Source organism: Vanessa atalanta, chromosome 11 (assembly GCF_905147765.1).
Source record: "Vanessa atalanta chromosome 11, ilVanAtal1.2, whole genome shotgun sequence".
NCBI classification, from domain to species: Eukaryota; Metazoa; Arthropoda; class Insecta; order Lepidoptera; family Nymphalidae; genus Vanessa; species Vanessa atalanta.
In genome coordinates this window covers 243665-270262 of record NC_061881.1, presented here as the reverse complement: position 1 = coordinate 270262, position 26598 = coordinate 243665, and the positions used below count along the sequence as shown (strand labels likewise).

At 31.7% G+C, this 26598-nt stretch overlaps 2 protein-coding genes across 11 annotated transcripts in view; one reads left to right on the top strand and one right to left on the bottom strand.

Annotated features, from left to right (window-relative positions):
• Positions 1-2352, top strand: part of LOC125067392 (mitogen-activated protein kinase kinase kinase 4) — a 31595-nt gene extending 29243 nt beyond the window's left edge. For 4 of the 7 annotated variants that reach the window (XM_047675960.1, XM_047675957.1, XM_047675962.1 and 1 more), the window contains exon 30: positions 383-2352. In XM_047675960.1, the coding sequence (XP_047531916.1) occupies positions 383-433 (51 nt within the window). In that variant the 3' untranslated portion in view covers positions 434-2352. The remainder of the gene's footprint in view (positions 1-382) is intronic. The other 3 variants (XM_047675959.1, XM_047675963.1, XM_047675964.1) reach the window with 2 other exon arrangements.
• A 4615-nt stretch (positions 2353-6967) lies between these two features.
• LOC125067393 (vesicular acetylcholine transporter) overlaps positions 6968-26598 on the bottom strand; it is a 59706-nt gene continuing 40075 nt past the window's right edge. Inside the window, exons 2-12 of one of the 4 annotated variants that reach the window (XM_047675967.1) lie at positions 24330-24409; positions 23493-23684; positions 12729-12901; positions 12013-12199; positions 10836-11013; positions 10510-10688; positions 9945-10165; positions 9563-9685; positions 8847-9033; positions 8226-8426; positions 6968-8139 (exon numbers count right to left, since the gene is read on the bottom strand). In XM_047675967.1, coding sequence (XP_047531923.1) covers positions 7924-8139; positions 8226-8426; positions 8847-9033; positions 9563-9685; positions 9945-10165; positions 10510-10688; positions 10836-11013; positions 12013-12199; positions 12729-12901; positions 23493-23591 — 1764 coding nt within the window. In that variant the 5' untranslated portion in view covers positions 23592-23684; positions 24330-24409 and the 3' untranslated portion in view covers positions 6968-7923. Of the gene's footprint in view, positions 8140-8225; positions 8427-8846; positions 9034-9562; positions 9686-9944; positions 10166-10269; positions 10408-10509; positions 10689-10835; positions 11014-12012; positions 12200-12728; positions 12902-23492; positions 23685-24329; positions 24410-26598 lie in introns of those variants that run through there. The other 3 variants (XM_047675966.1, XM_047675969.1, XM_047675970.1) reach the window with 3 other exon arrangements.

The window sequence follows — 26598 nt, the reverse complement described above, 5'->3', positions numbered from 1 at the left end:
TGAGATACGAAGTGAGCTCTTACAGAAAAGAAGCGATGAACGATCACAATCAAAGATTTACGGTGCGCGGGTCGTATTCGTGATATAAAATTTAATTCCAAGAATACTCTTGATAAACATTATGAGTAGTCGAACTTACGAAGACTTAATTAATTATTAACATTCATATCATTATTTTTTAATTTGTGTTTCGTTAGTAGGCTTGTCAATTTGATGAATAAGATTTATGTGGAGGGGGAGGTTCATGGATTCCTATAACGCCCCTCAGAGTGCACCGGGCTGTATCCACGTAGCTTTTTTGTTAGATTATGCCCGTGTCACACGACCAAATGAAAGAGACGGAAGATATTCATTAACTAATTTAATATTTGCATTGTTTCAGGTGAAATCCGACGAGGATTGTAATTGTGAAACTGCGTTCCTTATCACATAGAGCATTTAACGTTCACTGTATTTGGTCAAGAAATATACAATGAATCGCATTTCATACGCAAGAATTTGTATTTATATAACGTTTTATTGTAACTATTGTCGTCTGTATACCGTCTGAAGAAATTTATTGAAAGATAGAAGTAAAAGAAGTTTTATATTCGAAGTCATATTTTTATATTCGATAAAATGTAATTTAAAAAAAAAAAAGATTATATTGAGTCTATATTTTTAGGAAACTATGTTGTAGATCTCATTTAGAGATAATCAAAAAGTTTTAAATGTACTAGCTACTATATTTAAATAATATCCTATTATAAATGCCTTGAAAAAAAAAAATCATTTACGGTTGCAGCTTACAAATGGCAGTTTTATAAGAAAAGTATTTATATATATTGTGAAACATAATTAGTTAAATTGCGTGCCATTGTCAATTAAATTAACTTGTATATACATATAATGTAATAACGTAATCTCTACAAAACGGAGAACCTGCGATCGTATACCAAACATTCCTATTGAGATGAAATTTTGCACGGCAGTTAATATCAAGTATATCTCTGGCGGCTGGAGAAACCTTTAGGGACAAAGAGTGAAAGTCACATTAGTTACTTGTTATATTAAATTATGAATATATATATAGTTATAAGTAAAGGTGGATGTGTCACTTTTTATACAAATGACTAAATTATAAATTAAATTGTTTAATAGTAATGAAATTATACGAAATGTTTGTTAAATATCTTGCGAGGTAGAATTTAAGCGAGTAGCGTTCCAGTTGTAAACTTATAAATGATACATATATGTTATAATAAATTCAAATGTTATTTTCTTTGAAAGTAAATCAACAGTTGAACGGTTTAGTCGTCAATTGTAATCGATAATTATAGAACAATTTTCTTAGTATTTATTATTTTATAAAATGCAAGAGCGTTTCAAGCGCCTACGGTATTCATTTATATAAGCACGTAGTTGGGTGGTCGTCACAATAGCGAGACGTAAATAATGATTTTACGTTAATGTACAAATATGTTTTTATAATCTGTAACAATAAATCGCGCGGGAAATTGTTAATTTTAATTAAATCTGTCAGTGTGATATTTAGACTCGATCACTAGTTAGTAAGAATGTTTTAACGTAATCGAACAAATTCATACACTTTGTTCAAAAGGAATATTGTTACATAATTAAATGAAAATATAGGACGCGTCCATCCGACTTCAATGGGCGACTTCTTGTCAGCAAGAATGTCACTCGCACGCCGATAATTTAACTTAAGAGGGGGGGGGGTCTCTTCTCGAGTGAACATATCTATGTCCAAGTATTAACTGTTTGAACACAGTTTGTATACAAAATTCCGTCGGTTAGTATCGACAATTTTTTGCAAACATGTAATAGATTTTTCTTAGCAAAAGGAGACTAAGAACACGGTAGTTTTTTATATATGGAGTTTTGTATTTGTATTTGAACTGTCCTGTCAGATGGTTGCTATTTATTATGATTCAGTACCTCGTGTGAAGTGTTACTGCTACGTTGGTCGAATGGCTCGCTTATCCCAGCGTTGCAGAACTATCGATAGTTGACCTCGAAAACTATTCAGGATATCGATAGTACTATCGATAGTATCGTTTTGATCAATACTATCGATACTATCGATAGCTCTCCGTGAGCAATACTATCGGCCCGCATTCGGGGTGCGGGAGAAAATGCGCCTTTAGTAGCAATACTATTGCTACTATCGATAGTATCGATAGTTTTGGACTATCGATAGCCAGCGATTTTTTGATAGTATTGGTTTTTTAATGTAAGTAATGTATTCGTAATGTTTTCTAATCGCTAGACTCAAGATTACTAGAAAAAAGTTTCATTGTAATGCCACCAACCTAATAAAAGGTTTTTTAATGTTATGGTTATTTATAATGTTTATTCATAAATCAAACACAAAAAATGTTGACAAATTTTTCACATTAAAATTTTTCATTATTCCTTATTCCGCACAAAATGTCTTTATTCTAAAAACAAATACAAACAAAAGTTGCGGTAAATTTCATTTCATTTATTTAAATATACACTATAGTTGGCCTACTAAATTACTTATCTAGAGAAAGCAATACTATCGGAAATTACTGGCTATCGATAGCACAAAACTATCGATACTATCGATACTATCGATAGCTTAGGTTAAAAGTCATGGTTTTTGCAAAATTATCGATAGTATCAATAGTATTGTTCATGGGAAACTATCGATAGTATCGATAGACTATCGATAGTATTGTCACGTGTCACTTATACCTTAACTATCGATAGTCTATCGATAGTCTATCGATAGTGGACTATCGATATGCAACACTAGCTTATACGAAAGAATGTAGACTCAGTTTCGAATCACTAGTCGACTAATAAAAATAATTCGAGTTTTGGAGTACGAGATAAGGAGGAAGCCAGTCCATTTATAAGACGTTTCCCTGTTTTCATAGTGAATTTGCTACGTGTATAATTGTGAATTATATGACCACGAGGGGGATTAAAGCCCGACTTACTCGGAGGTATTCGGAGATAAGTCGTTTAGAAACGATTGTATTTTAAATTTAACATCGTCTCGCGTTTGTTATATTTTAGCATTTAATATATCGTATGAACTGATTTATGAATATATAATTTGATGTTTTATATTGATTTTTATTTTGTTATCCCCGGACAAGACAGAAATGTAGACGCGTTATTTCGTTATTACTACACTTTACTGGCGGGTACCTATTAACAGGATACATGATACAATAATATTTATATTAACCAGGATAATTGACAACGATAATGATTCGTGTGAGTCATTTTTATGATACGCGCAGATTCTCTATCTGCTGACATACAAACTACATGAAGTTGCTCGAAGTAGACAACTCCACATCTTATCTTATTGGACAATTGTATTATACATTGCCGTCGTGGATGTTTAAATGTGTGCGTGTGTGATACTAGTGGTGAAAAAGAAGAAATTAGATTTATCATAATAATAAATATTATTTTATTATTTACTTGCTTCTTGGCCGTCAGGTGTTCGGTGTATAAAAATTAACCCGCCATGTCCTTCCTTCTCATCAAATTCTTTTCACCTTAGCGTAATAGTACTTGGCATTCATATTATTATTGTAGATAAGTACTGCATTATTATATTTTTATTGTGATAAATTGCATGCAATTAAAAACTAATTTTGATATACGTCGAAAAAGTGGAAATACAAGCACAATTTTCAGTAAAAAAGTGCCTTTAGATATTTTCTTCATATTTATTTATTGGTTTTCTTGAATAATAAAGGATCGTTTGCGTTGGTCCACATATGCATCTATCCTTTTTTTACCCCCTTAGCCGGGCCCATGTTAAATTATCGACCTTTAAAAATAAAACACCATGTTCCACAGATAAAATTTATTAAGACATTAAATTGACACAGATACCTTACGCTAGTGATATGTTTCATTTCACTCCCTGTTCTAACATTTAATAGATATAATAACAGTGTCGAAACTAACACCCAATATGTTTTGTGCCACAATTATTCAACTACAACTAATACAATATAAGATTGGATAAAAATCCACGAGTAAAGACGAGGAACTAATTTCAGCTTCAATACTAGTTTTTAATATTGTTTACATTTAATAATTCTATTCCAAATATCTCGTTATACACTTTTCGATTTATTTTCATTTCTTTATTATATGAACACATTCATTTAATTTGAAATAGAATACTATGAAAATTCTACAATAAACAACATACATTTGCTAATACAAAAGTTGCCAAGTCATATACTAATGAACAGCTAGTGTTGCTCTATAACAAAAAATGTAATTAATAACTCTGTTGATGTTCTCAACATCGACATCTGACGGTACTACGTATAATAAGTTACTACTATCGGTAGTATTTACGCTATCGATTTGGATAGGACTGTTGTTGAGTTTAATTACGAATACGATAATTTATTATAGATTTCAAGTATGATATAATTAATACGCAACAACGTAGACCTGTTTATTAACATAGTACGTGCGCATTATTTTTTATAACATCAAATATATTTTTTAAATTGTCTATAATAACATGGCGAATAAATAAGACATAATGCTTTTGAAACAATTTGTCTAAACATTATCATTAACATTTCTAAATGATAATCATATTTATCTGATATGTGTTTGTTTTTAAAGTTTTTTTTTTTTAAATATTAATCTACCGAATAAAGAGTTTAGTATCTACATTAATTTGCATGTATTTTTTGACTCTTTACAGTTAGGTTGTTTTTTTTTTAATATGTTATACAAGGCGTAAAATATAATGTTTCATATGTCATTAAAAGACGAATGTTTTTTTTTTCTTCTAATAATACAACATTTATGTATACGTTAATAATTACTATGTAAAGTAGGAATATATCGTAATATACGTCAATAATATAATTATGTCTTAAGACTTACTTACTTAACTACCATTCTTTTATTTAACATTGATATGTTTTTGATATTCCTGGTCATGTCACGCATGATCGACATTTTGATATGTATAAGTTTCCGTAACTTTAATCTTAGACCTATTTAAATTTTTTTTTTTTTAAACCTGACGTCACATACATACATAAAACTGTTGATGAAGTTAACTTTAAATCTATAATTTAAAAAACTACTAGAAATTAGTTAGATAAATAATATCAAATACATAAAAGAAAATGGCGGACTAACAAGTGTCAATTACGAGACATGAATTAAAACTTGACAAACCTTTTTCTTTAATCACCAAACCAACGGCTGAAAGCCAAAAAATAATGGGTTAGTGTTTAAAATGTATCGGAAAAAAGTCAGAAGTCAACAACTGCTATCATACGCTTTGCGTTCAAGACAAAGTCGAAAATAAATATACAAACATTCATAATAAAGCGAATTCATATTCAAATATATAAATTTTCTTCTCCTACAGCTAATAAAACAGAATGTAACAAAATAAATAGAGTTTTTATGAATACAAGACGCAACAATAATTTGGCAAGACGAAAAAATCTAATTAGAAACCTACGCTTATACTAAAAAAAGTTTATTTTACAATTCTAATATTTTTGTTATCACCACAGCATTGACAAATATTCAAATAATATTGATATATAACATTTAAAATGACTTTTATTTTAACAATAATATATATTTAAATCTAAATATCTTGTAAGATCAAAAGGAAGTGGACAATTATTATTTTTAATGACAAAACGCTACTAGCATTAAGGATAGCGCTCATAGCAACAGCAGAACTATATAAAAACAAGTCTTGTTATTATAAAATACAACTATAGCAATAAAAACTACAACATGTATGTATATAGATAGGAATCTTTTAAAAGCTTAGATTTATTTAGACATTAGTCTGTATGTTTATTACCAAAAACAAAGAAATATTATATTTTCTATAAATATATGATATATATTTTATCAATTTTATGTTTAAATAACGACGTTAAATTATGCTTCTTCCACGCGACACGATTTGATTGGCAATTTACTCTAATTGTTAATCAAATTGTCCCATGTAGAGACGTTCAAGCGTGCCAAATTCGAAATCGGGTTAATTAGAATTTTAAGTGGATAACGATTGCGAGAACAGTGTTTTGTTGATTAATGGAGATAAATATTATTGAGAAATTGGGTCTGTACAGAGATTTCCTTTCAAAGTTATATCGAACGAGATTTATATAAGGAATTATGGGAGACCGGCAGTTCTCCACTTCGTAGTGACAAATTTTATTTTATAGAAGTGCAGGTATATTTTCCTTGCTCTTCTAGCGTCAAAGTTAAAATGACTAAGGAAATGTCGCCGTGTGGGATTTATTAAACAGACAATTGAATTTACAATCGTGCCACATTTGCACATCATTCGTTTAACTGCCAATTAAATCGTACGAAATGTTGACTTCAATATGTAATCACGTATTTATAAATTAACAAATATATTTACAGATATATAACAGATAATAATCATAGATACTTTAATATATAATTCTGTCAACATAATATTGACTAAATATATATGAGATAATATATTTTTACTTCTAAATCTTCTAGTAACACATAAACAGCAGTAAACGCACTTCGTAATAATAGTACGAGAGTAATTAAAAGTATAACGACTTAGTCGGTTTTCAACGATTCGCATAAGACTTGACTCACGGCAATAAAATATTGATAAAATTAGCTACGCAACTATCGTGTCGTATAATTAATTTCCAATTATAATAAATAAATACAAATATAAATACTCGATATTTCTTTTGTTATATAAACTTTAAATGAGGGTGGAATTATGTCATATGAGCAATGGAAAAACATTCTAATTAAAACCCTACAAACAATTAGTTAAGGTCGTGAAAGATAAGTACAGATTTATTTTAGATATTTATAGTTTATCGTACAATTGTTGTTATTTAATTGACCAAATAAACAATTACATTATGTACCTATGGGGACATATAACGAGTTTTTACTATAAAATACTATATTTGTGTCGTCTAGATCATGTTTTGTGTTTCTGCTACAAAAACACAATTCGATTTTTGCTCCAACTATAAAAAAATATTGTTGTATAAGATATATTATATGTTACATATATTAAACTAACATTAATATATGAGTAATTGAATTTTAATATGATAAGAAATTGTCCATGACTTAAAATTTTGTTTGTAACGAATTTCCAATAAATCAATTTTAAAAGATAAAGCTTGAAGACACCGCTAAAACTAAGCTAATACTTTAAACACATTTAAGTATATCGATATAAATAATTCTACTCCATTACTATATAATATTTAAATTCTATATATTAGTTTTTAAATAACTTTTAAATATTTTCATCTCTAACATCTAGACTAAGTCAGCTCAAGTGATATGTATTAGTTTCAGTTAATTAGTACTTAACGACTAATTAATGTGCGTATTTAATACGAGATCATATATATATTTTAAATGTAAAGCAAAGATATAGGTCTCTTTATAACGAGTTAAAATATATATAACATTTATTTATAATAATAGCGAATACTTCCATCTGTAAAATACCTATAGAAAATTCTTTCAAGATACAATCTTAAAAGTTATCAGAAAATGTTACATTAAGTTAAGAGATAACATTTCATGTGACGAAATGTCCCTCAGTTTAATATTTTTATAAATATAGTTAATTTTCATGTATTCTATATAATGCTTTACATTACCATATTGTAAAGATGAAAATGGTAATCATTTTATTCAAGTTTTCCATAATGTAAAACGTTTTTAAAAGCTTCGTCGAAGCGAGAGCATAACTTTAAAATTGAGTTGTATAATTTTGATATCTTAAGAGTTTTATAGAAATAATGTCTAAGACAACATTAATTCTCGAGATAGATAAAATGTTTCGTGTCAATATTTTATATAAACTTTTTCATTATTTAGAAAATATGCGGAGAATAATTAATTTTCCGCTTTTCGATTTTGAAACATCAACTTCATCGAGTCGAGAGCTTCTCCCAGGGACTGCCTGAAGGCTTCCGTGTTGGTGACGCTGGACGAGGTGAAAGAAGAAATACAGAATATGACTGAATCCTTCTTGGGGTTGTAGCTGCAACCGTATCCGTCAGGAACCACGGCCCCGTACCCCATGAATGTATTGTCAGTTGTTGTGGCGACCTGTATGTCATGGATTTATTCAGTTGGAATATTAATGTACAGAGCATTATTTAATAGTTTATTCAATAATATAATTCATATCCTACCTGGCTGGTACTGAGTTTGAACTCAATCATCCGTCCGTAAGTGGGATCTTTGAACATTTCCGGTAGTTCTCCGAGTGTTTCTCGCGCCGCTTCACGCAGCCCCAGCAAGTGGTTGTCGATCCCTCGACCCAGTATGTTAGCTTCCATGATAGCCGTCTGCTTGCGAGCAGCTTCTTCGAATAATTCAAGCTTCTTTTGTTCCTGTTTCATTATGAATAAAAATATTATTATTAAGGAAGATTTTAGTCATAGTAACGGCACACCCCTTCAGTGCTGGTACAGTATTATTCCTTCCGATAACAAAGTTTATTTTTTTATCGCACCGAGATGATAAACATTTTCAAATAATTAAAGATATTACACTTAAGACGATCGTGAAATGAAAGTGAAAAATGTGACTGCAACGATAACATAAAAATAACAAATTCCTTTGATATTTTGCGAGTAGGACACGAAACTCAAATAGTACTTGAAATCCCACCTTTAAGCAAGACATTTCATGACTTATACCGATGCGGTCCACGCTCCGAGCAAAAAATATTAAAGTTTCTTTGCTATTTGGAGTGTGGGGAACTAGATTGCAGCTGGCTTACGTCGAGTGCTATTTTCGCTAATACTGACCCCGTATAAATTGAAAGAAACCTTCTTGGGTCCGTCGTCGTCGGTTTGCGGCGGCGTGTCCGCGGTGCACATGGCGGCCGCCCACGCGTGCGCCGCGCTGTGGGCGCTGCGGATGTTGTCCACGCGTCCGTGGTGGAAGCGGCGCAGGGAGGCGGACTCGTATGTGGACACCAGGTAGCCGTACAGTCTGAACACAGAGTAACCATACTCAGATAATCGTTTACCAGACTTTTGGCATTTCTTCAAATTAGTTTAAATAAATTGAGAATGAGGATAAGGTAAGTTTATAATTCACTAATTTGCAAAACGAGACGACTTCATTTAACAAAATATTTCCTCATTGTAATTGGAAGTTGATGAATACTCCGATTTTTCGTTTAATACTTTTACAAATTGTACAATACAAGTAATACAATAAAATATACCCGATATTTTGTTTCAAAATTCAATATCCTTTATTCAATAGGAAGCTACTACTGTCAGAGCCTTATTATTGTTGCATCTTATAGTTGTTTAAAAATTTTAAATATAACTACGATCAATCATCACCAATATATCTATTTTTTGGTTTCCACTAATTGTATAATATACAGATTTCTATAAATTCCGAAAAAAGGAACGTCTTAACTTTTTTTTAAATTTTGTATACTATTTGCATCGGACAAATATTTGAACGCTTTCTGGGAGTTTTTAATGTTGTTATAAAACTATCTCACTTGTAGTAGGTGTACTGCAAGGCGAGCTGGATGTACACGTCGGGACTCGTGCGACAAGACTTCATGAACTCACGTCCATAGCCGCGGTAAGTGTATACCTTCAGATCTAGATCCGAAATTTGTCTGTAAGAGTTTCACTTATTATTTCATTATAAAAACCCAAAGTAAACGTTAAACACTAGCTACTAAATTGGTCCCGTAAGATTTTAGTTGGGTACGAATATTGGAACCGTAAAAATTAGCATGATCTAGAAATAATAATATTTTTTTGGTTATTGAACCTCCTTGAAACTTGAAAAATCCTTTAGTTCACTTCAGGTTACTAAAACTCTCACATGAAACCTACAAGAAAAGTTACAATTACTTGGATCCATATCCTAACCTGTCAAAATCTCTGGCAGCATTCTCGATACCCCTGTGCAGTTCACTGGTCAGGTTCCACTTCATGAACTGGGGCGCAGGCAGCAGTGCGGGCGGCGGCGACGGCTTGTCCGCGACCTCGGCCCGCGCCAGCGCGCGCTCCGCCAGGCGGATCACCGCCACGCCTTCCGCCGGGCTGTGCTCGTAACACATGCCGATTGTGCCGTCCGACGATATGATTAACTGCACGAGATAATGGTAAAACTATATTCCATCATATGACTTTTTTATTGAGAAAATAATTAAAAGTATTCTCTATGTGTACATATGTGTCAAGCAAAAGTTACGTTTTGATGTCTCATGGAAGTCCAAACAGATACTTTGTCACCGCACGTTACTCACTTATCTCTATAATATTGTGTTTTCAATAATTATTTGCACAACGTAAATAAGGATTTATGAACGATAAAGTAAAATTAAACAAGGTAAATATCAAACTACCCTCGACATAATTATAGATATGCACTTCCAACTTGCAACTTTTGATTTATTTTAAAGAAATGAACTCAACGATGTATGTAACCAACCTGAACAGTCTTATCGAACCATCTGTTGGCGGAATGGTAGCGGGTACCACCGCCGTGCATGGCTCGCAGCAGCGCGTTGGTGTCGGCATCCAGCTCCGGACGATCGCCCCCCGCCTCGTCGATACACATGATACAGAGCGCCCGCGATATCAGCTCCAAGTTAGTTCTGTTGTTCTCATCTGTAGAAACAGTCAACGACTATTCGTATCCGATATACACCGATATGTATGTATACCGAAGATTGATTGGTGCATTTTGTTGCAGATTTATTGCCAAACTTGATGAGAACATAACTCTTTATAAATAGACATAAAATAATATAAGACCTTTAATTAGTTGCTCTCTAGCCTTTGCCCACTGGTCTCTGTTCATGGATGTGAGCAGACCGACCCTGGGCGCCGGTGGTGCTCCCGCCGCGTCCACCATCGCGTGGAGCAACTGAGCTTGAATCTCGCCTGGCGTAAGGCGGCCACGATCTGCTGCTTTCACCGGGATCGGGTAAAACTAGACAGTAATTGCGAAGAATTTCTCGTATAAAATGACAATATCACTAACAATTTATTCATGAATTCTTATACCATAAAATATGTACAGAAATATAATATACATTATGAAAAAAAACTTTAAAAAGGATGACTCATTTTTAGCAGGAAATTTCTTCTATAATGGATTTAATAATGGACAAAGTACAAAGTAGCAGAATATATATAATATTCTCCTATTTAATACCATAATCCCTTACTGAAGTTTTAACAATTAATGTAAAAGCTAACTCAATAAAGAAACTACATTCTTAAGTACTTTCCTTCATAATACACTCAATTCAATCTATTTATTTCGATCGTTGGACAAAAGTTTTAAACGCGACATAAGGCGGTACAGTTAACGAGAAGTTATAGCAAGTTTATTATATTACGAGGCATCGTGGAATCGAGTTGTGAATATTTTATCTCAAATAAATGCCGTTAGGTATTAAAAGTTGGTAGATATGTATGTGTAGATACCAAGGACGAAATGTATGAAGATAAACTTACTAAAATCACAATGTACGTTAAAATATATGTCGTGTGATGTTACATTATAAATTCTAATTACGGTTCAGACGATAACATTATTAAGATCAAAACTTTGGTTGTTAAAATTAATATGACGTCATCTCCAGAATAAAGCTGTGTTAAATTACAATTAATCAGACAGTTTATGTTTGATAGAAATTGTATACCCATGTAAATGGGATGGGATCCATTCATTTGTATCTCAATAATTAATTTATTAATTACATTGAATTGTATACAAGGCATTAAATATGTTGTATTTGATGTGAACCATTTTTTAACTGACTATAAAAGACAATATATGTATGTATATATGAATTAGTTATCAGTTTATGTTCCGTTTTACAAATTAAATAATTTATAGTCTGTCGTAATTAAAAGCCCGCAAGTGACATTTGAAGTAATATTAAATAGCACTAACATATGATATTATAATAGCAAAACTTACATAGTTCCGACAAGCAACGATCACTAACTCTTCGCATTCCGATGGGTCGCTGGGTCTGTCGGGCAGTTCCAGGCGATCTTTGCCCACTTCCGGTATGCGGCAGACGCCGAGCAATCTGTAGAACTGCTCCATACATAGCGGTTGACCCTTCTCGCGACTCGTAGCCCGTTCTTGTGGCAATTCTCCCCTAATCGTAAAATGTCGAATTATGTTTATTTTTTTTAATATATGGCAATATCAAACATTCTACAGGCAAGCAGCTAAAATTAGTATTGTTGTGTTCTGGTTTAAGAGGATCATCACATCTTAGTTTCCATGATTTGGGAATGTCTACGAGCAGCGATATTCACTTACCTTAAGGTGATTGTTTTTGCCTTGTTTAATAAATTAATTATAAACGTATAAAAATTCAGTAGTTTACTCGGTTTGGAACAGCAGATTTAAAAGAGTTTATTGCGGATTGAAAATTTAAATCAGTTTTTAGCCTGTTTAAGGAAACTGTAAGACAAAAAAATATATTTTAGGTCCCTAAATAAATTGACACAATATGACCTTTTGATACAATATATTACAGATATAATATTACAGATTATTAACCTTTTACTGTTCTACGCAAAGCCGAATAAATAGGGAATGATGACACGCACACACTATGATCCTGTAACTACATTGATAACTATCAATGCATCTCTTAATTAATAAATGTATCAATTTACCTATCGAGCATTTCCTTGTAGTCCAGCAGATCATCAATATAGAGGGCAGCCAGGTCAGCCACCTCGTCGATTTTCGCAAATTGCCTTCGGGGGAACACCATGCCAGGATTGGAGTTGATGGGAACCGGAAGCCGAACCTTCAGGTACATATCATCCAACCACCAGTCCGTAACCTTGATAATATAATCAAATATATTACTGATGTAACGTAAATTACGCAAATGGCCCACTGCTGGCCTCCTCTTGAGGAGATGGTTTAGAGCTTATTCCACCAAACAGCTTCAATAGAGGTTAGTGTATACACATGGCAATATTTCATCCGACTCATGTTTAACGGGTTTTAACTACTGTTCCACTTCGGCACAAAACTAAATACTGCATACAAATTATACTTATGCCACTTGAAAAATATAATTTTCGTTTCGCTCTTATGACAAGTTCTTGAAGTTCAGCTATTTATTATTACCCTTATGTAAATTAAGGGTAACATGTAAATGACTTTAGAAGCTATTTTTATGGTTCATTTAATAAAAATGCCATTATTTTTATACATTTCTTTACCTTTTTATTATTAAAAAACGACTTATTCATAAAATCTGTGAGTAATTCATATAATTAAAAATAACGATAATACGGTACAGTTGGACTTAAAAAATATATAGTTCTTCTTTTTCTTCTGGTTGGTCTGATTGTGCTCGGCTCTTTAGTCGAACTCTTCACCTCGTACCAGCCACTTCTTCGGAAATAATACAAGGGGTCCATGAAAGGACTATAGGTGGTCGTGGTTTCAACCAAATAATTTTTAATGGGAATTTGTGTCGATTTTACTAAGTCCTTGTTATGAAGATAGTTCCTTATGGAGTATATCCTGTCTCGTAACAGTTTTGGCTTAGAGTTTAAAGGAAGATACGTAGGTCGTTCTATTACGGGTTGTTCATGCTCATCAGACGGAGGGACGGGTAAAGTATCTCTGATATGATTAACTTTCTCCCGCAAGGAGAGCGCTTTGCTACGGTGATGAGTCTGATAATCTTCTCTATAAAAATCTTTGTCATATGCAAGGAATAGTGGCTTAGGTCTAATATATTGTTCTCTTGATTTAATTGCTGCATCAATTTGTCTAAACTTAGGATAAATAACATATTCCTTTGGTGTTGCTATGGCTGAATTTTGTATAAAGTCTCTGAGAAGCCCTTGAGGCGATTTTTCAAACAAATTCGCATTTTTTCTGAGTGATAAAAAGTCATTTGTAACTATCGTCGGAATATCTTTCTCCTTATTTGTTAAACGTAATCTTCTAATTACCTTTCTGCGTTTAATTGAAGGCTTTTTTACTACATGATAACGGTTTGTTTTTCCAAAAGGATCTAATAGGTTTTTGTCAAACGAATTTCTCGCATTTTTTGTTTCTATCTGACTAATTATAGTATGCGGACTTGTTGTCATTTTTATTTTCATAATAGTACTTTTTGTTCTCCATTTATATTTCATTGATTTTGTCGTCAGTGAGTTTTGTTTTAATTTCAATTGTCTTTGAGATACTTTGTTTGAGACGAAGGTAAACGGCCTTATTTTAAAGTCGGTGTCGTCTTCAGTAGGTTTATATGTATTGTATTTGATTGTTTTAGCTTTCTTTAGCGCTTTCACTGTAGATCTTGTATAAATGTTTGTTTGTAGTGTCTCGAAGATAGGAGATACTCTTAATCCTTCTCTACTAATGTTATTTTTATATGATTTATTATTAGATTTGATATCGTAATTGAATCTGCTTGTATAATGTTCGACTTTTGTAACCATTTTTATATTATGACTATTATTTTTTTTCCTAATTGGTTTACTAAGCAAAGACTTAGTTAATTTTGTATTTGTTTTATTTTCTTGACTATTCGCAATTTTAATCGATGGTATGATATTTTTAAAAGCTGTTGTTGGAAGAGCGGTTTCTTCTAAATGTATAGTGTTTTTATTGCTGTAATTAAACTTTAAGTTCTTGATATCCATTTTGTTTGATATGTTGCCCTTAATTGCTTTGAATATATTGCTCGTATATTTTAATTTTGATGAGGTCGGTGGCGTGTTTTCTTTTCCATTAGCATTTTCTTTTAATAGCATAGTATAAGACAATGATGAAGATGGAAGAGGGTTAGTTTCTACTGAATACACTGTGCTCTCATTGTCAAAACGATGGATAACATTCTTGATATAAGTATCATTTAACAAATTAGCTGTAAACGCTTTAAACCTTATATTAGTTATATACGATATAGGAGTTTTTGTTTTGGTTCTTTTACTTTCGCCTCTTTCACTATCATAAAAATCAGTGTTGCTCTCATTTTTTACAATATTATAGTCACTTTGTAGTGCTTTTGTTGTATTATTGTTCATGTCATATTCATCTTTAACTTTTATATTTGTAAATGTTAAAGAATTTTTAATCTCAAGTTTGCTCGCTTCATCATGATTTTCATTAATATTTAGAAGCATCGTCATATACGTTACTGGGATTTTCGTTGTATTTCCTTGGCTAATGGTGTTTTGCTCCCATTGCTTAGAATTTTTAAATGATGACGATATAAAAGGGCGTGAATCTTTTGAATATTCTGCACTTTTATTGCTAAAGATATACGTTGAGTTCTTGATGTCGTTTGATATATTAGCATTCTGTGTTTCAACCGAAGTACTTCTTTTCGTATATGTTAAAGAGTTTCCAGCTGAATTTCTTTCGTCATTGGCACTCTGTGTCAATTGTTTATTATTTTTTGTTGAAGCTTGAAAAGTATATCCTTCTCTTGAATATACAACATCTTTATTGTGAACTTTATCCTTGATGTCAGTATCGTTTAACATATTGGACTTTAATACTTTAGACCTAGGTCTCATTTTCATAAGTGGTAATAAGATATTCGCTGTATTTCCTTTGTCATTAGCACTTTGTTTCGTTCTAGACGTAGTACTAATTTTCGTAGATTTCACTGAATTTATTTTGGTACTAGTGTTTTGTTTCGATGGCGTGGTATTTTTTAATGATGAAATTAAAAGAGAGTATTCGTTTTCTGAATTTTCGCGGCTTTGATTATTTAGTTTGTATTTTAAATTCTCAATTTCAGCATTCTTTGAGCCGGTAGCTTCTAAAGCCTTGAAAGTTATGAAAGTTCTCTTAGTCGTAAATGATGACGATATTTTTGTGTCAATTGTGCTATCGTTTATTTTATCTCTATTATGTAAGATAATTTTGTCAGTTATTTCATGATGGTTAACATTTTTGGAACTTACGTTATGTAATGTTGTTTTTAAATTTAGATTATTTTTTATCTTTAAAGTAACAGGTATAGCTTTTGTTACTGGACTTATTGGAAACGAACTTTTATTGTTTGTTGAAACGATGTAACTCTTTGATATTGTCGTAGGAATATCAAGCTCGTTGTGTTTTGTGTCTTGATATGAATTAGATGTAATAGAATTAGTCGATTGAAGAAACTGAAAATTATTTTTATTAATCGTATGCTTTGTTGTTGTTAAACTATTTAGTTTCTTAATGTTGTTGTTATTTTTTTCGAATTCGTAATCAATTTTTAATGCCTTTCTTGTATAACTATTATTTATGTTGGATACATTTTTTATTGCATTATTTATAGATATTAACGATTTTTTAATCTTAATTGTATCTTCTTGGTTTTCTATTTTATTTCTATTACCAAGTATTGTCGTATATGTCAATGGGATTTTTGATGCATTTTCTTTGACACTTGTTTGCAATTGCTTAGTATTTTTAAAAGATGTAGTTACAATAGAGTTTTCTACTTCGGAATGTAAATCGCTTTTGTTGCTGAATGTATACATAACGTTATTGATATCAGTATCGTTTAAAGACTCAACTTTGACTGTTATAGCCGTAGCAGCCATTTTCCTATATGATAATGGGATATTCGCTGTATTTTCTTTATCATTGGCACTTTGTTTCAATGGCGTAGTATATTTTAAAGGCGAAGTTGGAAATGGGTGTGTTTCTTCAGAATATAGAGCACTTTTAGTGTTCAATTTATGCGTAAAATTCTTTATATCAATATTGTCTGAAATGATCGCTTTCAACAAAGCGCTATTAGCCGTTGTTCCGTCGTATATTTGGTCTGTATTATTAAAAATAGTGTAAGTTTTTTCGTAAAAATTTTGAAAATTTGCGTCGTTTAAATTTGTACTAAAGTTTTTTAGAGTCACATGTTTGTTTTGATATAATTTATCCTTCTGTGTTATGAAACTGTCTGATTTTCTTCTTTCCATGTTGTTCTTATTTTGTACAATCTCATATTGAACTCTTGGTGCATCATTCTTATTTAGATTATATTCATCTTCCATTGGAGTATTTGTCAATGTTGAAGATTTTCTAATTTTAATCGTGCTCTCTTTGACTTGGTTTTTGTTTATACTCATATTTAGAAAATACGTGTCCGTGTTTGTGGAAGGTATATTCATTAGCTTATCTTTATTCTTTAAATGCATTTCTTGTATAAGATTATTCCTACTTTGGATTCTATATTTTCCAATTTCCATGTTTTCAGACTTATTTTCGTTTAAAAGAGATATTTTATCGATGTTATCTATTTGTTTTATTTTTGACTCCATATTCTTTTCAGAGATCATTTTATTAAACTTGCTTAACAATAAAATCTTTTCATTTATCTTAGGTTGTATCGTTGTTTTTGGATATTGTAATGAATATATCGTATGTTGTATTGATGACGTTGAATGCATTGAATGATGTATAGTTTGATTTGATTGAAGTTTTGTTGTTTCATAATGAGAAGTAATACTATGAGAATGGCATTTATCCTTGTTAATATTTTCATTAGCTTCAGTCATTGACTTTAAGGCCGGAGAGTTTATCTGAGTTATATTTTTGAAGTTTCTTTCATTTTTACTCTTCATCGGTACTGGAATTTTAATCGAGGTAACAGGACTATAACTGACTGAAGAATCTTTGCTTGCAATAATATTTATGTTAATTTGATTTCTTTTTGTTTTATTGGATTGTATATTATTAGAATGTATAGTTTGTGAAGTATTTATGTTACCGTTACTGTTTTTCTCGTGTATAATTGCAGATTTAATATTAAGATTTTGCCGTAGATTATTCAAATTAAAATTTTTAAAGTATGGACTTGTTTCAGTAAAAAAAAATTTCGAAAGATTGTCGCTGCTTTTCTTTCCACTTTGAATAACTTTAGAAGCATTGTTAAACGCTGTTATATAATTGTTTTGGTTCCGATCTGAAATCAACAAGTTTCCCGATGTAGATAAGGAGACGGTTGTATTTGCATTTCTCACGTTGTTAGAAAATGTGGCTCTGGTGACTTTTCTATCATTATTTGATATAGCTGAGGAATCACTATCTTCATATATTTCTTTCGGTGTTATAACGATTTGCTCACTCTTGTCCCTTTGCACATTTTGAATAATTTCTAAATAACTACAATTAGTTATATTCTTTTCGTTACTATTGCTGTGAACTAGCGGAATCAAACTTGAATTTGTTTTACGTGGAATAAATATTTTTTTAGAATCATTAGCATTTAATATTGAAGTAATATTTTTCAGTGAAGGTAGGTAGACTGGCGTTACTCCTATGGTTGATGTGCGTAAATACCGATGAACAATACTTACAGACGTGGATGTATCAATCTGAGAATCGATTTCTTCGAGTTTAAGACTATGTATATATGAGGAAATAGTAGAATATTTTGTGCCATAATTAGTGTCGTTCAACTTATTTTTTAATGTTATTGACTCCTCTCCAATCTGTGACTTTTTTGAAGATTTGTCAATGTGAAAATTTAAAGATGATAAACTATTTGGTGTAAAACTTTCGTTAATTTTCTGCCTTGTCTTTTCTTCTCGTGTCCTGTTGTCATGTTGAAATGGTATCAAAAAGTTTTTCTGTGTACTTTCAGATTGTTTCTTATTTTTTTCCGGCGGCAAATACGTCGTGTGATTATTTAAAATTATTTGATTAAAATTTGTTTTACTAACATTTCCGATACTTGCATGAATTCTTGGATTATTAATTGTTGTCTCCAGTACTACAAATGATGATTCAGTCGTAAGTGAAGACGTGCTGTTAAATTCATTTTCCTTTTGATTTAGTGAATTGTTAAAACCTTGCAATATTTCATTTAATTCAAAATTTCCAGGTTTATTAATAACTATTGGTAATAATGTAAATGTTTCATAGTTACTACTGAGTACTGAAGATAATTCTGTATTTTCATTGTTAAGAATGACATTTTTAGTTATAGTTAGTGGTGGTGGTGTGGTGTAGTTTTCACCTGGTAATAAATTATTTAAAACTTCATCCAGTAACTCAAAATTCGTATTAATGTTATTACTTGCAGTTTCGTAATTAACTCTTCTATTAGAACCAATTATACTTTTGTTATTGCTATGGTAGATTCCTAAATTCTTTATTTCTTTTTGATATATATGAGTAAAATTATTTCTTGAATTCGAATTATATTTATTTTTTTTAATATTCGAAGGTATTGTGGTGTCCAAGTAATTTGGCTTAGTAACTTGGGATATTGAAGGTGTTTTAATTTTTTCTATAAATTGAGTACTAAATTTACTGGATTCATTTTGACTCAAAGACGTAGTTGTAGATTTATAGTTTTCTTTTTTAATTTCATTATTAAATGTGTTAAGACTTTCGGTCATATTCTGTTTTTTAAAAGTATTTTTAGATGGTCTGATCTCTGACCTTTTCAAACCTTTAAATCTGATTGCGTATGGAATTGTTTGTATTGCACTTGTTACTTTTTTGTTATTATTGTGTGAATGAGGCTCGTACAACATCTTGTTGGTTTTATTAGAAATTTTATGGATAAGTTCAGTTGTCATCAAATAATAAGTATTTTTAAAAGACTTACTTCGATTTTCTATGGATTTTTTAGGTAATTTCGTATTGGAATGCGATTGATTTAAAAGACTCTCATTTCGGAGTTCATAATTTTCTAAAACTTTTGGTGTTTCTAAATCATTATAGGAAATGTTATTCAAAACAACCGTTTTGCTATATAATGCCCTTTCTTTCGTATTCTTTCTAATTCCTGTATTAGTAAAATTTTGTATACTATATTCTTGTGATTTATTAATTGTACTAAAATTTTGTAAATTAGTTTTATCGTTTACTATTGTTCTTATAATTAACGGTAAAACTGTTCGGAAAGTTGGTAAAGTATAATCAAATATTTCACTTGGTCCTATTAATGGTTCTAAATAAGTGACAATATTTTCTTCTGTTTCTGTGGTATTTATATTTTTAGTTGCACCTGTTACTGTAACAATCGCATTTGCTTTGTCTGCAAAGACTATCGTGTTTTTTTTCTCCTTATTATTAGTTTCGAGTGTATAAATTGTAGTATTATTGGTAGTATATAGTTGTGTAATATTTTTTTGTTCATTTGTTATTTTGTTTACAGGTAAGTTAAATTTTGTAATTGATCTGGTAGATCCTAATTTGTCTTGATAAACATTCGTGTCTTTCAAGTGAATAGTAGACGTTTTTTTAAGTGGCGATAGAACGGCCTTATTAAAATTATCCTGCGTTATTATACGATAACCTTCGTAAGGTTGTGAAAATTTTAAAGGATCAAACAAATCATTTACACTTGTTCTGCTTTTGGTCATGTGAACCAATGAAGAACTTTCCGCATTATCTTGGATTGAATGTCGATTATTGGTTTTATTATTTTGTAAATGCGACTTAGTTTTTCTGGAACCTATATTTTCAAAAATATCGGTATAACTCTTGTAATTGTCAAATTTTTCTTTACTGTTACTGTTGGCATTAATAACGTTAAACTGCTTTGTTTTGTCATCATAGCTTTCTGTTTGTATAGTGTTTTTATAATCCTTTGTAATGACGCTCCTGTCAAGCATAGAAAATACAGTTGGTTTTGTGAATATTTTGTGATAAACATTTTTACTTTTCAGCTGTGCAGGAGCTTTGAATATTGATGAAGTTAGCTTCAAGGTGATCTGAGTTTTCGGGTCATTATGAGGCTGTATGAATTGTACGTTTACGTTAGATTTATTATTGCTTTGATATGATGTCTGCTCAATATTATTTTGAGTGGTGAGTTTAACGGAGCCCACATTTTGATTTAAAAATAAAACGAATTCGGATGTGTTTGAATACTTTTTAGGTGAATAATTGTTTTTTTGAGGATCTGTATTCCTTCTATGTTGGCTATTATCTCTCTCTTTAAAGTCACGTAGTCTGACATCGGCTGGATTTATTGTTATTATTTCATTGTCAAATAAGCGATTTGTGTAGTCATTTTTGTTAGTCGTTATTGTGAACGTATTTTTATTTTCCTTTGTGTTAATATTAGGAAAAAGATCAATTATTCCGTTCTTCTGCGTCCTTGATTTAAAAAGATCAACGACATTAGTCAAATAATTTTCAAGTGGAGCAATATTTTTGTCATCTTTAGCAGTGTTTATTGTTGTAGAAAATAAGTTTGTATATTTTTTAGTTACGAATGTCAACTCATCTGAATGAGATGTTGTTATTGACTTATTTACAACAATTGCATATCCTTTTTCAGATTCCAATACACTATTATTTCTTTGTCTTGAATCATTATCAATTATTGCCAATATATTGGCAGAAGTAGGTAATGATGGCGTCATTTTATGAAACATTGAACCAATATGAGAAATAGATTTCTTAATCGCAAAATTGTATTTTGATTGGAGACTTCTATTACTGGTATTAATGAAATTAGTTAAATTATTTAACGAATCAACTTGCTTAATAGAATTCTCATTTTTTGTGACATTTGACACATCACCAATATGAAATGGTGTTCTTGTAGATTTACTTAACGCTTTTGAATATTCTTTATCAAATTTAAGTATACTATCAATTTGTTTAATGGAATTATTAGTTTTTACTACCAAGAGTATATCCGTCGATGGTAATAAAGATTCTGTTGTTATAGCAAGAATTGGATGAGCTTGTATATTGGGCTGTTTAATTGGAATTTGATATACTGATTCAAAAAGTTTCCTCGTTTTATTATTAGAAGTTACTTCGGATTGTTCTGTTGTATAAATGCATTCTATATTACAGTCATTTGTGTAGTTTAAATCATCAATATTATCTGTGGTAGCAATATCATTGTTATTAACTTTTTTCTTAAATTCTTCCACTAATACTTTAATATTAGAAATAATATCCCTGTAACTTACCACATCTTCAGGTTCACTTTTTCTAGTAACAGAATGCTCGTCAAGTTCTCCGCTTAAAATTTGTTTTTTACACGAAATTAATGCTGAGTCATTATGACAGCATTTAGAAAAAAAATCAGCTTGGTGTTGATTTGGCAGAACATCTATATACATTTTTATAGTCCCCTTTACAGATAAAAGCTTATAAAGATGAATCAAATTTTCTTTTTCGCTTTTTATAAGGAAGAGATATATAGAGTACAGGTGACATGTTTCGACTTTATCTAATTTAAGTATTTCATCATTCTTCTGGAGACTACTCTTACTGATTATGTCTATGTCTATAGCTGTATGAGAATGAAGCGTTTCATTTAATAAATATTCATTAAGTGTTTTTGTTTTTTTAAATCCAAATTTTACGTTGTCAGGATATAAAGTTACAATAATTATAACACTGCCTTCCTGATTATTATCCAGCGCTAATTTGTTTCTATACAGATTATGTCTGTGGATATTATATGTGTGATAATCTTGAGTACTTATAAGAGACTGGAATAGAAGTGTGAAATATTTATTTTCAGTTTCAGCTGCCGCATTGGCATATTTTTGTGTAGTACCTCTATCTAATTGTCTTTGTTGTGTGACGTCACTATAATTTTGTTGTCTTTTTATATTTTCTTCTAATTCTTGCCTTAAATGTATACAAGTTTTATTGTATATCTTTTTATATAGGTTTATTTTATTACCTCGACCGTCTTCATCCTCCGTATTTAATGAGTTATTCTCAATAAAAAACATGTATTTATTTTTTATGTATTTTCTTTTCCTTAATACTTTTTGCATACACACACAGACACTGTCTAATAATTTTAACGTCACTTCAAACAACTTTCTATTACTTGTCGCAATATCAAGCGACTGTAATATTTTTAATAACAATGGATTATCGTTATTTGCCTTCACATTAACCGAACCATTATTTTGAGTAACTTGAATTAGAAGATATAACAAAACGTACAATGTCTTAATTTCTAAGTTCATTGCAAAGGCTTTACGAACTCAAATTGTAGCCTCATGTTTGGTTTTTCGAGTACAATTGAGAAACAATGTCGATTTTGCAATAAGATTGTTATTTGTTATGAATTCGAAGAACAATTCCGATTAGATTCCACAGTCGCCTTAAAAACGTCTATAGCTTTAGACATTTAATGTTAATGATTAATATTATACATGATTTTTTTTTATTACTCGTAATATAATCGTTTTATAAAAATTGCTGTGTTTTAGTTTCAAATATAGAAGAGAAATAAAAATAAAAAACTGCTTTTACTTTGAAATTGACCTCTTAATGTGTAAAAAACCCATTTAAAATAAAATTATATTAGTATTGTATCAAAGCAATGTATGTAACATTGCTGCTATTTTATATAAAGTGTACAACTACACCCATGCACCCCATGAATAACCAAATATATAAATATATAACTAAACAATCATGGCATATCTAGCAAATTCTAGTGAAATTAGCTTATTATTTACCCAATTAATCATCTCTTTTTGCCGCTCGACCAGGACATTTTGCATTCTCGGCCCCAGATTCTCTGAGAACTTCTTTACGATCTCCTGGGTTTTCTCCATCTGTTGCTGACTCACAATCACCGACGCAAAGTCCAGATAGGAGTCGAGCGTGGCTTGCAGCTCCGGCACAGGGAGCTTGGCAACCTGGGCATACTGACAACCACAATTTATTTTATTTTACTATAAAAAAACTTCCATTCGGAAAGATATTAAAAGACAAATTAAGACAAATTTGTCCGTTGTCAAATTTGTCAAAGTTGAAGACAATCAAAAGCGTAAGAACTTGAAAAGTAACAAAAAAGAGAAAGTTAGAAACAAAGAAAGAGGCAATTACCTATTGTTGCTTTTGTGTGAGTTAAATAAATTAAAAGTACCTAAAGTAAATTTGCCACGACTGGACTAAAACTTTCTCTTCGTTTGTGAAGGTCAGGAGCTACTTCTACCACGCTACTCCAATACGGATCAATAAATATACACATATGTTGGTTTGCTCAAAAACACAAATTAATCACATGGTAGATCCGTAGCACTTGCTTTGGGTTTGAACCCTTGCTCATGCATATTACGTCGAAAACGTCGAATTCTTAAATTTCGAGGCAAGTCTCTTTTAAAAATAAGAAACGAGTATGGTAGTATGCGCAAGTGATCTTGTGACTTCTCCCCCAACCCCCCCAAAAGAAGGTCATTGGTTTCTTAATGGGTGTTCCGGTGCAATAGGCACCGGGGAGTGCCGTATATACCCCACTTCTTGTGGGACAAACATTTTTCCAGCGAGAACAAAAAAGGATAAGCACGCACCTGGATTTCCTCGTCGTCGGCGCCGTAGACCTGGGTGCTGAGCCATTTCTTTGGCAGTGATAGCAGCGACTCGCCCCATCCTAAAACAATGAGAGATTTGAATAATTCTTGATTACTTATATTTATTAATATTTGGCTATAGCATAGATATTAATTATTTCAACATTGCCAACTATTTGGCCTGAAAACGATGTGAGCAGCAAACTATTGATGATTGATTCGTTCAAGTTCAACTATACATATGAATCTGAGACAAATATATTCGCGGACGAGAAAAAGCTATGTTTTATTCTTCTCAATGTAAAAAGACATATTACCGCAAGGCTAACATGTAGACTATTATGTAAATAGTCAAACAAAAGTTCCACTGCTAAACACATGGCCCGAGTTTTACCCAATAGAGGCAGATTTCTTAAAATTTAAATGTTTACCACAATGGGCTGAATCATCAAATGTATTCGCTAATCCATTTCAAACAAGAAAATTAGAATTCCAATATACCTGCATCTTAGCAAATAGACATCGCACTCGGGATTACGGAGACGTTAAAACTTAGTGGCAATATCCGCTGGGAAATAGCATCGGCTCTGTTTAGATACTCGCTTGTAGATCTATTTGCGGGTGGATCTGGCGAATTGTTTGCGGACGAGTCCTGTTTGCGAGTCACTGACGCTTCGTCTTGGTCGCTTTTTAATACTATTACAGAATTCATTAATTGTGGTTTTCTTTTTCATTACAATATGTTCTTGAGAAAAAAATTTAATTAAAAATATAAAATACGTATAACATTATATATCTAAAAAAAGTGTATTAGCCAACTAGCTGTAGCCCCGGGCCCCCCGGCTGACAGTGAACGATCATGCGATGTCTCCCCGGGGACGGACGAAATTTTATTACGCTCGGAACATATATCACCGAATGTCCAGGAAATATAAATCGAAATAAATAATAGAATTAAATTTGCGAAATAAATACAACTGCATTTACATCTGCATCTTAAATCTTTTAGAACAATTTCGGGTGGGACGGTCTATAGATATGTATCCAATTACGATGACGTCGTCCTGACCGACAGAGCTGCCAGAGACTCAAGGTAGGGCAACCAACTACGCAGAACATATTATAGTGCATAGGTGTGTGTGCAGTGCGCAAACACAGGTGCAATGCTGGACCAACAGCTTGACGTCCTTTACGACCTTTGGCAGTGTGTCCACTCCCCGGGCACGGGAGTGTACAAGACACACTTTGAACCCAAGACTTCAGGACCTACATATCTAGCCACTAGACCAACGAAGTAGTCTAAATATCGAAAGCAGAAATGGCTCAGTGATTAGAGATCGTAAATCTTAACTAAATATTGCGGGCTTCAAGCCGAGCAAGCAAACTGACCTTTCGTGCACTTTATTTGTGTGTTTAATTTATTTCCCGCGCGGTGAGGCATATCATCGTGCGGAAACCGGTACGTTTCGGAAGAAAATCTTTCATATGTCAATATGAAATTTACTAAATGTATATTTTTATATAATTTAGGTAGGATGTGCACTTGAACCACCTGATGGTAAGGCGTCCCACCGCACATAGATATTTAATAAAATATTTATCATTCCAATCACTAGTAATACCAATACTAAGTAATGCTGTTTTACAGTAGAATATGAGACGAGTGGGAGGCACCCACTCGGATGGACTTCCATGAAGCCCTACCACATTGATATTATGTAAAATGAGTTCCTTTTTTAAATTATGAATATTTCGAGCATATAAACGAAAACTTTCGTTAGTTCTCCGACAAATGCGCTCACACACACGCACACATACGAGTTGAACATTTGAAATAATAAACTAGAGCACTAAAAGCGAACTCAATAAAACGTACGGCGCAGTTTAAAATTGAATTCCGACTCAATTTCAGCTGCAACTGAATTTGTGAACACGTTCCGTCTGAAACGGCTTAAATCTATATTTTATTTACCGATAAGAATTTACCAGTTTCATTCTACTCGCTGTAGAAATGGTTGCATGTGTTTGTGTAAGTATTCATCAAATGCGCTAATATTTAATGCTCACCAATCTATATAACCCATCCACCTCAGCTGGTGCTTAGCGATGATGAAAAACATAGTGACTACACCTGTTTGTCTCGGATGATATTTAGTCTATGTTTGTCGCAATTTACATATATTTATAGTAGGATAGTGAAATATACACTACTGCTCTTCTTAGTTAACCGATTTATATACATTCTAAACGAAAACTAAAAATGGCTTTG